General features: G+C 54.3%; 1 protein-coding gene across 6 annotated transcripts in view; it reads right to left on the bottom strand.

Annotated features, from left to right (window-relative positions):
* TJP3 (tight junction protein 3) overlaps positions 1-12,603 on the bottom strand; it is a 29,547-nt gene that overhangs the window by 3,273 nt on the left and 13,671 nt on the right. For 4 of the 6 annotated variants that reach the window (XM_082381763.1, XM_082381760.1, XM_082381764.1 and 1 more), the window contains exons 5-15: positions 12,003-12,351; positions 10,228-10,331; positions 9,012-9,171; positions 8,626-8,734; positions 6,148-6,206; positions 5,845-5,911; positions 5,544-5,700; positions 4,560-4,674; positions 4,185-4,422; positions 3,348-3,559; positions 2,145-2,240 (exon numbers count right to left, since the gene is read on the bottom strand). In XM_082381763.1, coding sequence (XP_082237889.1) covers positions 2,145-2,240; positions 3,348-3,559; positions 4,185-4,422; positions 4,560-4,674; positions 5,544-5,700; positions 5,845-5,911; positions 6,148-6,206; positions 8,626-8,734; positions 9,012-9,171; positions 10,228-10,331; positions 12,003-12,351 — 1,666 coding nt within the window. The remainder of the gene's footprint in view (positions 1-2,144; positions 2,241-3,347; positions 3,560-4,184; positions 4,423-4,559; positions 4,675-5,543; positions 5,701-5,844; positions 5,912-6,147; positions 6,207-8,625; positions 8,735-9,011; positions 9,172-10,227; positions 10,332-12,002; positions 12,352-12,603) is intronic. The other 2 variants (XM_082381761.1, XM_082381765.1) reach the window with 1 other exon arrangement.

Raw genomic sequence — 12,603 nt, 5'->3', positions numbered from 1 at the left:
CTGCTGGCCCCACTCCTGACACCACACTGGGTCCCCTCCTGACCACGACCCTCACCTCCTCCTCCTGAACAGGAGTGGCTGTTACTGGCAGATGGGGAAACTGAGCCAGGGACATACGGTCACCAGCTCAGAGTCACTGAGCCAACGACTGGCATGATGGGGAGACAGATGCATAGTCTGTGCTCCACACACTCACTTTCCCAGGTTTGGTCCCAACTCTGGGCCTTTGCTTGGGCTGTGACCCGAAAGAAGCTACTCTCCCATACCCTATGTGTCCTCTAGGACCTGAGATGGAGTACTGCTACCTCTAGGAAGCCCTCCTAGATAGCATGGCAGCTGAGGGAGAAGGCACGCTGGGGTCTAAAAGGAGGGGGACGCATACTTGCCTTTTTTCTCTTTGTTGTGGTAAAATGTGTGTAACTTAACATGTACCACCTTAACCATTTTTAAGTGCACAGATCAGTGGCATCAAGTGCATTCACACTGTGGTGCAACCATCCCCGCCATCCACCTCCAGAACTTTCTCATCTTCCCAAACTGAAACTCTGTCCCCATGAAACACTGACTCCCCCTCCCCCTCCCCCAGCCCCTGGCCCCCACCATCTACTTCCTGTCTCTGTGGATGTGACTCCTCTAGGGACCTCCTGTGAGTGGAATCAGACAGTGTTTGTCTTTTTGTATCTGACCTATTTCACTGAGCATTGTGTCTTCAATGTTCATCCATGTTGTAGTGAGTGTCAGAATTTCCTTCCTTTTTTAAGGCTGAATAATATTCCACGGTGTACACGGAGCACGTTTTATTTATCCATCACCTGTCGATGGACACTTGGGTTGTGTCCATCTTTTGGCTGCTGTGAATCAGGATGAATCTTCATGTACAAGTATCTGTTCACGTTGCAGCTTTCAGTTCTTTTCACATGTCACAAAAAAATTGTTTTAACTTCTTTTCAACCATTTAAAATATATCAATACCATTCTTGGGCTTCCCTGGTGGCGCAGTGGTTAAGAATCCACCTGCCAATGCAGGAGACACGGGTTTGAGCCCTGGTCCAGGAAGATCCCACATGCCACAGAGCAACTAAGCCCGTGCGCCACAACTACTGAGCCCATGTGCCACAACTACTGAAGCCCGTGCGCCTAGAGCCCATGCTCCACAACAAGAGAAGCCACTGCACTGAGAAGCCCGCACACCTCAGCAAAGAGTAGCCCCTGCTCGCCGCAACTAGAGAAAAGCCCACGCGCGGCAATGAAGACCCAATGCAGCCAAAAATAAATAAATAAATAAAAGAGCCACATCTATTTCAAAAACAAAATAAAATATATCAATACCATTTTTTTTTTTTAAATTTATTTATTGTTGGCTGCCATTGGGTCTTCGTTGTGGCATGCGGGCTTTCTCTAGTTGCAGTGAGCGGGGGCTACTCTTCATTGCGGTGCATGTACTTCTCTCATTGCAGTGGCTTCTCTTGTTGCGGAGCACGGGCTCTAGGCGCACGGGCTTCAGTAGCTGTGGCTCGCGGGCACTAGAGTGCAGGCTCAGTAGTTGTGGCGCACAGGCTTAGTTGCTCCGCGGCATGTGGGACTTCCCGGACCAGGGCTCGAACCCGTGTCCCCTGCATCGGCAGGCGGATTCTTAACCACTGCACCACCAGGGAAGTCTCTGAATACCATTCTTAATTAGCAGGCTGAATAAAAACAGCCATATTTGGCCCAGGAGCTGTAATTTGTTGATTCCCTACTCTAGCTTAATTGTTCCTGCAGTTGTTCATTTTTGGTCTCCTCAGGAGACCCTGTGTTTTCGTTCGATGCTGTGTCTATAGCTCAATAGACAAATCTCTTGAACAAACAGACAACTGGCAATTGTCCAATTGGCTCCATTGGCAATGGCTGCTTGGTGAACTGTGTTAAGAAGGATTCTGAGGCTCTATCCAGGTAAAGGGTGGCAAGATTGATTGAGGATGTCTGGCCCAGGGGTTGGAGGGGGTGCTGGCGGATGATCTGCCTCATGTTTGGCATGGTTGTTCTAACTCTTTCCCCCAAACAGCATCATTAGCAGCCCCCTTATCAAGCTGCCTCAACCCCAGGCTGGGAAAGGGTTATGAAATGGTTCACCGGTGAGGTTGCTATGGGACCTGGTTTCTCACCTGCAATTTCAAACTCGTCAGGCATCTCAGCAGTCAACTTCTGCATAGCAATGTCAGCCACGGGTCCCAGGATCACCACTGGGCGCTTGAAACTGGCTGCGGGGCAGAGAATCAATGACAAGAATCAGGATCCCAGGCGGGGCAAAGGCTGCTAGCCTCTTGTGCAACTGTCTCTCCACTTTCTCCATAGTGGATCTAGCCAGGCCCATAGCTGCCCAGCTAAAGACTACAACTCCCAGCCTCCCTTGAAGCTAAGGATGGCCATGTGACTACATCCTGGCCAATGGGATGCAAGCAGAATGATGTGTGAAATCTGGGTTGTATCCTTCAAGGGAAGGTGTGAGACCTCTTGGTCTTCTTATACTGAGACTGTTACTTGAAAAGGAAACTTCTTGTTTATACAGTTTGGGGTCAGAGCAGCTGAACCCAGCTAACTCAGTGATTGGCAACCATTACAACCCTCAGGCCGCATCCGGTCTACAGCCTGTTTTTGTAAATAAAGTTTTATTGGCACAAAGCCACATCCAGCATGTCCCCTCTCTCCTGCCTTCCTGCAGAGTTGAGTCATTTGACAGAAACCATCTGGCCCTTTGCAGGAAGAGCTTGTTTGACCCCTGGCCTCACCAATACTCCCTTTTACCAGTGAGGAAGTGGGTGCAGAAGGCATCTTGGCTGGAGAAGGCATCTTGGCCGGAGAAAAGCGAGTAAGCAGACGGCTCTTTACACCTGACCCTTCTCTCTTTTTCTCCTCTCCTTCCAGGCCTCTCTCTTGCTCTTAAAAACTCCATACGTTCAGATTTCTAAACTTTCGTTGCCTGGGGGTAGAAATTAAGTACGTAGCCTTTTATGTTTGAGTCTTTTTTGTCTGGATGACAGACCAGCAGCTGGAAAGCGGCTCAGCCCTTTCCGGTCCTGAGTCACCTGCTATTTTCTTTAAAAAGCCTCAGCACCTGGTTTTAATCCTTCTGCCCTGAGGCTGTGGGCAAGAGCTTAATCTCTTCCCTTCCTGAAATCTGAATGAGGTGTATTTTTACCCCTGGTTCTCCGGTAGTGAAAGGATCTATGTGCTGGTTTTGTGTGTGTGTATTTTCATCCTAAAGTAACCAAAAGGGGGTATTTTGGGTGGAAGGAGAGAGGTAAGGATTGTGGCTTCGGAACACTCTTACTTGAGGCCCCCCCTCGGCCCCTCCCACCCTGGCCCACCTTCTCGCAGCACCACGCGTTCATATGGCGGGTAATGACCCTGTCTGGTCAGAGCCGACAGATCCTCGCGGCTCCGATGGGTGGTCTTCTTGGCTCCCCGACGAAGACCCCGCAGCCGCCAGAACTCGGCCCGTGTGCTGGAGCCCGCTGAGGCTCCGGGCCCGACCCCCACGGCCCGCTGGGCAGCCTCCAGACTGGCCAGCTGCTCCGCCCTGGAGAGAAGAGAGGAGATGAGTGAGCACTGGGGTCCAGGATCACAGCCCCAAAGATGTCCAAGGCCTAATCCCGGGACCTGTGAGTATGTCACCTCTCACGGCAAAGGGGACTTTGCACGAGGGGTTAAGTTAAGGCCCCTGAGATGGGGATGACCCTGGATTCCCCGGGGGCCCTAGTGTCATCACAGCGTCCTTATAAGAGGGAGGCGGGAGGGTCAGAGGCAGAGAGAGACGGGAGATGCTAAGCTGCTGGCTGTGAGGATGGAAGACGGGGCCGCGAGCCAGGGATGTGGCGCCTCTAGAAGCTGGAAAAGGCGGGAACCGCTGCTCCCCTGGAGCCTCCGGAAGGACCCGCCCTGCCCACGCCTGGATTTAGCCCCATCAGACTCATTTCTGACCTCCAGAACGTGAAAGGATAAAAGTGTGCTGTTCAGAGCCCCTAGGTTTGTGGTAATTTTTTTTTTTTTTTTTTTTTGGTTTGTGGTAATTTGTTACAGCACCTGCAGGAAACTCATACAAGCACTGACTGGTCAGCTCTGAGCCTTCTGCACGGCTCCCCAGACCGAATCACCAAGGACGCTAAGCGGTGACGCTGTGCCCTGTTCCCGTGGGCGGTCCCCACCTGCTCTGGTTGGGGATGATGCCCCGCTCTTTCTCCCGGAGGTCACGCCCCATGCGCACCGCCAGCCAGTGGCCTCCGCGAGCATGGCTCTGCCCAGGGCCGGGGTACAGCGTGTCCAGCACGTGGAAGACGTCTCCGCGGGTGAAGCCCAGGCCAGACGGCGGGCTGGGCTCCATCTCAAAGTGCATGCGGATGTAGAAGGAGTCGCCCACGCGGGACTGCACCATCTTCCGGAAGACTGTGGACACGGAGGCTCCGTGAGCTAGCAGGGCCACCGCCCAGACCCGACCTCTCCCCAGGGCCTGGCTGTGGATCCCAGCTCCACTCTCACAGACACACACGCTCACACACTCACACACATATACACTCACGCACACTCACTGTCCTGCTTCCGCTGCGTCACCAGCTCCACCTCCTCGCCCGGGGGCAGCTCCAGCAGGAACTGCACAGCCTCCTCCCGGGTCAGGTTCTGGAATGGAGTATCATTCACCTGCCGGGAAGTGGGTGCAGGGGTGGGACAAGGGCACAAGATCCCAGCTCTTCCTCCAGACGAAGCCCTCCACCCAACTCCTTCCAGAGCTGCTGTCAAGAGCCCCAGAGATCGGGGGACGGCTTTCGGAAAGGGGCACTGCCCTGTGGCAGCCTGGGCATCTCACACACACACACACACACACACACACACACACACACACACACACACACACACACGTGAAGGTCTGGCCCAGAAACCAGGATACTTGGAATGCAATCAGTACAGGCATAACCGAGGCTCTGTGGGTTGTCAACATCAAGACATGGGAACGAGGGGTCACAGCTGTGACAGGACCAGGACACTGGTGAGAATTTTGTGATACTTGAAAGAGTCAAGACAGACATGGGGTCGTGACAGGGACACAATATACAGACCCAGACAGCAGGTCACAGACACTGATGATCGTGGAGTTAAAGACACACCACGAAGGCGCGACCTGGATAAGGCCACGACCCGGACACGGGAGACTGGAGTTGGCACAGAAAGAGACTGTGGATGGATGCAGGGATCAAGGGTGCGGCCCAGGCAACATAGTCAGGACACGGTCAACTCAGTGACACAAACAAGGAGACTGTGACATCGATAACGAGGCAGTGACCTGGGAAAGGTCGTGAGCTGGACATCGAGGTCATGACATTGACAAGGATGTGACATGCACAAGGTCATGACCCAATCATCAAGGTCATGCCCCAGGCTGGGAAGCCTTAAAATGTTTGAATGTCTCTGGGTGTCTTGCCAGTCCCCAGGGGGTCCCCGGGGGAGGCCACACAAGCAGTAACAGACTCGGGTACCACCCAGCAGGCCCACCACCAGCCTCCCCCGCTCACCTGCAGAATCTCATCCCCCTCCTGGATGCCCTGCCCGTCAGCCGGGCTGCCCGCCTGCACCCGGGACACAAAGATGCCCACGTCATTGCCTCCGGCCAGCCGCAGCCCAATGTTTGCGCCCTTGAGGAAGCGGACCACCTGCGAGGCGGGGCTGTACCTGAGCAGTGAGGCAGAGACAGGTCAGGCCGTGGATGGGAGAGCCCCACCCCCATGCTGGTGCGAGAAGGCAGGTGATGGGAACCAGGAGGCAGCCCCGGGGGTGCGAGTCCTCAGCTGGGGGGCTCTGTCCTGGGGCACATACCCGTGGTCCTCCACGCTCTGACCGCTGGGCACGCTGTGCACGTCACAGCTCCTTTGCCTCGGGGAGTCTGAAAGGGAACAGCCAGTTTTTCCCGAGCACGCTGACTGGTCCAGCCGCCAAACCTTTGCTGGGGGGTGTCTCTGCCCCTTGGAATGCAGCCCCCAGTCCCCTGCTTCTTCCCAGGGAACTGTCCCTGGCCTCTTAGGTCCGTGCCGGCCTTCCCCGCTCTGCTCGGTACAGCCTCATTGGCTGCGATCAGAAAAATCAGAGGAGGGGTGCTCAGAGTCACCACTCTCTGCTCACCTGGTTCTGACGCAGTCCTAGAATCCACTGAACTTTCCTGCCGAAGCTGGGGGCTCTCCCTGGTGGGGAACAGATTTGGGGTGAGGTGGGGGTGGGGGGATGTTGAGCAGCAATTTTTAGAAGAATTTTAATTTATCGGCACGTGGGTTCTAATCCTGGTCCTGCCCCTCTGCAGCTGTGTGACCTCCGGCCCTCTGCTTCCCCTCTCTGAGCCCCAGTTTCCTCCTCCGAGCCCTGGGATGGCTGAGTCGAGTCAAGGCCTCAAAATGAGATGAGCCTGTGACAGTCATGTTTATTGTTTTAATATTAGTGAAAAGTTATAGAAGGTGCTCTTGACCCAATGTCTGTGTCCCCCCAAATTCATATGCTGAAGTCCTAACCCCCAGTGGGATGGTCTTAGGAGGCGGGCCTTTGGAGGTGACCAGGTCTAAATGAGGTCATGAGGGTGGGGCCCCCATGACAGGATTAGTATCCTTATAAAAGACACCAGAGATCACTCTCTCCACCGTGGGAACACACAGCAGGAAGGCGGCCGTCCATGGGCCAGGAAGAGGCCTTCACCAGGAACCGGCCATGCCAGCACCCTGGCCATGGACTTCCGGCCTCCTGCCTATGGTATTTTGTTAACAGCCCGAGCAGACTAACACAGAGTTAAACCACAGGACAGAAAGAAAGTTCCCTGCAAAATCAACCCACTGTTAGCACAAAAGAGTTACTTTCCAGATCTTTCAGATGCTTTCAAAGAAACAGTGAGGAAATATATACTTCTGAAAGAAAATCAAGGTCAGGCCATATGTTAGCATTTCCGACATACAGCCTGTGAACCCCCAGTGCTGAGTGACTGGGGGTGGCGAAAGACACTTGAGAATGATGTACCCCCAGCCCAGGTCTCGCGGGGCAGGTTTAAAGAGTACAGGGTCTGCATCGGAGAAACACATCAAGCTACTTGGAGCCGTCTGTCCACAGATCCTTCTGTGTGCCCATGGAATCCTCAGGAAGATCACACAAGAGTCCCCCAAACCCTTTGAGATGCTGCCCTGTGTCATTCTGCAATCCGGTTCATTCACCATACACAATGCCAAGTGCATTTTCCCAAGGTCTTTTCAATATACTCTCGGAGACATCCTGTTTCATGGCTGTCTAATATTCCCAAGCAAGGATTATATTATAACAATCGTAATAAAGAGCATTCGCTACAGGCCAAGCACACACACACCATCTCCTTGTGTTGCCGCTAGTTAGTGCCCTAATTAGTGGTGGAGTAAGATCTGGGGCCTTGGCGTGGGCCCTCCTCTGGCCTCTAAAATGGACCGCAATGACCCCCACCTCCTGGTCCTCCCGCCAACAGCCATGCGAGGGAGCTTAGAAGGGGATCATCCACTCCCAAAAGCCCACAGCCCTAGACCACGTCTTGACTGTAACCTCACGAGACCATGAACCAGAACCAGCCAGCTAAGCCGTCCCCAATTCCTGACTCTCAGCAACAGTGAGATAATACATGTTTACCATTGTTTCAAGCGGCCAGGTTTGGGGGTCATTTGTTATGCGGCTGTAGATAACAGATACAACCCCCTACTTCACAGGGGACTGCAGGCTTAAATGAGGTGCCTGTTACCTAATCCCCAAGTGTTGTGCAGTCATGTTTTTTAAGGCACTGAATTGTGTACCCTCAAAATTCATCTGTTGCGGTCCTAACCCCCAGGATCTCAGAATGGGACCTCATTTGGGAACAGGGTCATCACGATGTGATTAGTGAACCTGAGGTCATACTGGGGTGGGGGGGGCGTGGCTAATCCAGTCTGACTGGTGTCCTTATAAAAAGGGGACATCTGGACACAGAGACACATACACGGGGGGAAGATGACATGAAGACACACAGCGGGGAGACGGCCACCTGGAAGCCAAGGAATGCCAGAGGCTACCAGAAGCTAGGAGAAAGGCCTGGAACAGATTTTCCCCTAAGAGCCTTGAGAGGCAGCGTGGGCCTGACACCGTGACTTGGGTCATCAGTCTCCAGGACTTTGAGACAATAAATTTCTGTGGTTCTAAGCCGACCAGTTTGTGGCGCTTTGTTACTGCAGCCCCAGGAGACTAACAAAGTAACTGCCACTCTGTCCCTTTTATAAATCTCATCATAACGAATAAGCATCCTCTAATCCCTGCACACAGCTGTGGCTATTTTGCCCCCAAGAGAACTCTCTAAAAGCCTTGCTCGGTGACAGCGCTTATGCATTTTGAAGTCTTCTAGGGCTTGTTGTAAAATTCTGTTGTCCCTTCTGCTTTAAGTCCGCCCATATCTGGTTCTCCCAGGATCAAGAACCCTGAGCCACAATAAGGAGGCAAGAAGGACTGTGTGTGGAAGGAGAGGCCTCTTCCAGGCAGGCCGCCATGACTGCACCCTCAAGGCTACCCCATGTTGGAAAAGATAGGCCCATTTTCCCATCCCACTTGGCCATTCTAGCCGATGAGGTTACATACATGGGGGAGCTCGTTCGGCTGGCGTCCGGACTCCGCTGCCTATGCTGGGGTGGCGGTGGTACATGGGATGGTGGCGCCTGAGACAGTTCTGACCCGAGGTCTGAGATGTCTGTGGGGGAAAGCGTGTCTCAGCCACGGGCATGCCTTCCAGGCTGCCATTTCACAGAGGGGCACATCAGGCCCCTCTAAGCAAAGGGGCCCAGACCAGAGTCAGACTCAGCTGAGGGCCTCCAGCCCTAACTTGCTGTGTGGCCTTGGGCAAGTTTCTGTCCCTCTCTGAGCCTCTCAAGGCCAGGCTTCCCAACTCCTGCTTGGCCCTGCCTGGCACAGCCTGCCTCCCTGGCCCTCCATTTGAACCTCCCAGGGCCGGCCTCTTGGCCCCTCACCCTCCAGAAGGGAGCTGTCGCTGTCGCTGACGGCCGGAGGGATATTCACCAGGAACTGGCCTCGGTCCCTGAGCACCAGCAGAGTCAGTTTCCCTTCCGACTTCTCGATCAGTTGCCGTGTGTCACTCAGTGACAGATTCTCACTGGACACCCCGTTGATCTAAAAGGGATCAGGAAGGAGGAAGCAAGTTCATGAGAGATAGGGGATACTAGAAACAGATACCTTGGTGAGGGGGACTAGAAACACACAACCCTCAGGGGTTACTAAAAACAGACATTCTCAACAGAAAATGATAGAATTGCATTCCTGCTGTGAGAGGAGGCTATGCCAATAACTGACCTCCAGAAGAATTCTAGAAACAGACAATTTTCTAAGAGGGGTGGGGGGGCGCTAGGGAAAAATTAAAAATGGATTGACTCTCATTTCCCCAGAGGGGGAAATTTCTCAGGAGACGCTGGGAACAGATGTTAGAAACAACTCTAATTGGGGGAGAGAGAGTAAATACTTAGATACTAGAAACAGACAGTCTCTAGGAGGTACTGGAAACAGACATCTAGAAGTGGATTAGAAACACACAATTCCTAGGAGGGATTTAATGTCATCTCCCCTCACCAGGAATCCATTGCTAACATTTTCTCTTGGGAATGTCTGTTTTCAGTAACCCTTCTAGCCCCCAGCCCCACCTCCAAGCTCTGTTTCAAGTGTCAGCCCCAAACTACTAGAAACAGACAATTCCTCAGGGTCACTAGAAACAGACAACTCTGAGGAAACTCTAGAAACAATGAACCAGAAATGATTTGGATATCAAACACTAGGAATCACTAGAAACAGATTTTCAGGGAAGGAGTCTAGAAGGAAACCAAGCTCTTAAAGCAGAGCTGCTCCTCAAAGCATGGTCTCTGGACCATTAGCATCCAGGCACCTAAGGCAGGCCCATGAATCAGTGCTGTAGCCAGCAGGTCATGTGATTCTGGGGATACTAGAAACAGACAACCCAAAGGGGGTGCTAGAAACCGACATTTGGCAATGGATTTGCAGCAGATGTGGGGAAGGGGGGAAAATCCTGCATAGCCATCTCCAACCTTTGTGAAACAGGCCACAATGCAGGAGGCAAGTAGTTCAGAACCAGCTCTGCTGACCGTGCCATATGCCTTGGTAACACTGTTACCCTCTGGCCCCGGTCTCCCTGCCCCTTGACAGGAAGCCTGGGCTCACCTGTAGGATGAGGTCTCCTTCCTGGAGCCTGCTGTTCCGGGCAGCCAGGCCTGATTCTGTAATGTGCTTGATGAAGATCTGACTGCCCAGTTTGACCCCAAAATCTGTGGGGGGAAGAGGAGGGAAACTGAGGCAGGGCCTGGGTTCTGGGCTGCCAGGGGCTCTCAGACCTCGGCCTTCTCGCCTGCCCTCAACCATCCCACCTTCCAGGCTGCTGTCCTGCAGGGAGGGGGCAGGCTTCAGCCTGCTGCCCCTTTCCAGCGGGCACTCTCCCCCTGCAGGTGCCTGTCGGCGGGTGACCAAGCAGACCTGGTCCCCTGTAGTTGGGGGAGATGGAACACACAAGCACCCGGTGATGCTGAGCACTGGGAAGAGAAAAAGCTGGGGGACTTCCCTGGTGGCGCAGTGGTTAAGAATCCACCTGCCAATGCAGGGGACACGGGTTCGAACCCTGGTCCGGGAAGATCCCACATGCCGCGGGGCAACTAAGCCCGTGTGCCACGACTACTGAGCCCGAGTGCCACAACTACTGAAGCCCACGCGCCTAGAGCCTGTGCTCTGCAACAAGAGAAGCCACCGCAATGAGAAGCCCACGCACCGCACTGAAGAGTAGCCCTTGCTTGCCTCAACTAGAGAAAGCCCACGCGCAGCAACAAAGACCCAACACAGCCAAAAATAAATAAATAAATAAATAATTTAAAAAATAAAAAGTATTAAAAGAAAAAAAGAGAGAGAGAGTTAGCCAGGAGGTGGGGAGAGTGGCCGTGGAGGGGCAGTTTGGGGACACGTGGTGGGGGATGGCCTCTCTCAGGGGGTGACGTCTGAGCTGGGTCTTGGATGAAGCAAGGGGGCAAACCCTGCAAGGGTCTTGGGAAGGTCATTTCAGGATGGGGGGGGAACAGCCCATGCAAAGGCTCTGGGGCAGGGATTCTGATATCATTGCGCAGCAGTCAGCAGCAGGCACCTGAGAAGGAGCAGAGCCCAGGCTGTCCCTTCCCAACACCCTGATGACATCACCAAAGGGGCTTAGGGGTCACAACCCCAATACTCAGTGACATCACGATGAGCGTTTTGAGGATTATTAAAATTACAATGTGGGGTAGATATCCCAGTGCCATTTGTCACATCATGACCAGAATTCCAAGGTCACAATACTGCCATTGACTCAAGACAGGAATGAGAGATCACGTCCCTACTGTTCTATACCTACTAATCCCTTGACAGTCGACTGATGTCATGATGTGTGAGTTTCCTGTTGCTGTACCAAACTGCCACAAACTTAGTGGCCATAATACAACACAAATTTATCTCATAGTCTGAAATGGGCCTCAACGGGGCTAAAATCCAGGCGTGGGCAGGGCTGGTCCTTCCGGAGGCTCCAGGGGAGCAGCGGTTCCCGCCTTTTCCAGCTTCTAGAGGCGCCGCATCCCTGGCTCGCGGCCCCTCCTGCATCCTCACAGCCAGCAGCGCAGCATCTCCCGTCTCTCTCTGCCTCTGACCCTCCCGCCTCCCTCTTATAAGGACCCTGGGATGACGCTGGGGCCCCCGGGGAATCCAGGGTCGTCCCCGTCTCAGGGACCTTAACTTAATCCTGCCTGCAAAGTCCCCTCTGCCATATGAAGTGACACATCCACAGGTCCTGGGACCAGGATGTGGGTATCTTTGGAGGCCACTGTTCTGCTGAGCACACACCATACGTGACCAGATTTTGGGGCAGCGCTGCCCGTTCCCGGGGATGCCAAGCCCACTGCCGACAACGTGGCCCCCACGCTCACCGTCACTGTCTCTCCTCCGCACCAGCACGGACTTCACGGGCCGCATCTGCACGTCCTGCCGCGGCAGCCGCTTGAAGCCAGACACTAGGGCCAGCCCGTTGGCTTCGGAGCCACCGCCTGGGCTCCTGCGCCCATGGCTGCCGGCCCGGCTCCGGCGACCTGTCCTTGGCCGGCGGGAGCGCTCGCCCCAGGAGTGGCCAGAGCCGCTGGACGTGTCACCCTCGTAGCCCTGGCCGTGGTCAGCCTCGTCCAGCCGCCGCGGCCCATCTTCCTCGTCCGAGTCCTGGTGTCCCAGGCCAGAGGTGGCCTTGGTGGTGGGCAGCTGGACTTTCCGGGGACGCTTGACTGTCTGTTAGGGCAGGCAGAGATGGTCAGGGTGGCAGGGGGCAGCTCAAGGCTTTGCCCCATCCCATGGGGGACCCTGGGGAACCCTGGGGCACTCTGGTCCCTCTGGGCCTTAACATCCAAGCTGTGAATGGCAACAAGATTCCACTTGCTTGGGGAAGCTTATACTCATACTGCCCATGGGCAGCAGGACCAGGGGGAGTGGGGTTCAGCCAGGGGTAGAAGTGCCACCTCAACCAGGGGCTGCCTCTCCCAC

Source organism: Balaenoptera borealis (assembly GCF_965194805.1).
Source record: "Balaenoptera borealis genome assembly, chromosome: 2".
Taxonomy (NCBI): domain Eukaryota; kingdom Metazoa; phylum Chordata; class Mammalia; order Artiodactyla; family Balaenopteridae; genus Balaenoptera; species Balaenoptera borealis.
This window is presented reverse-complemented; position numbering and strand designations above follow the sequence as displayed.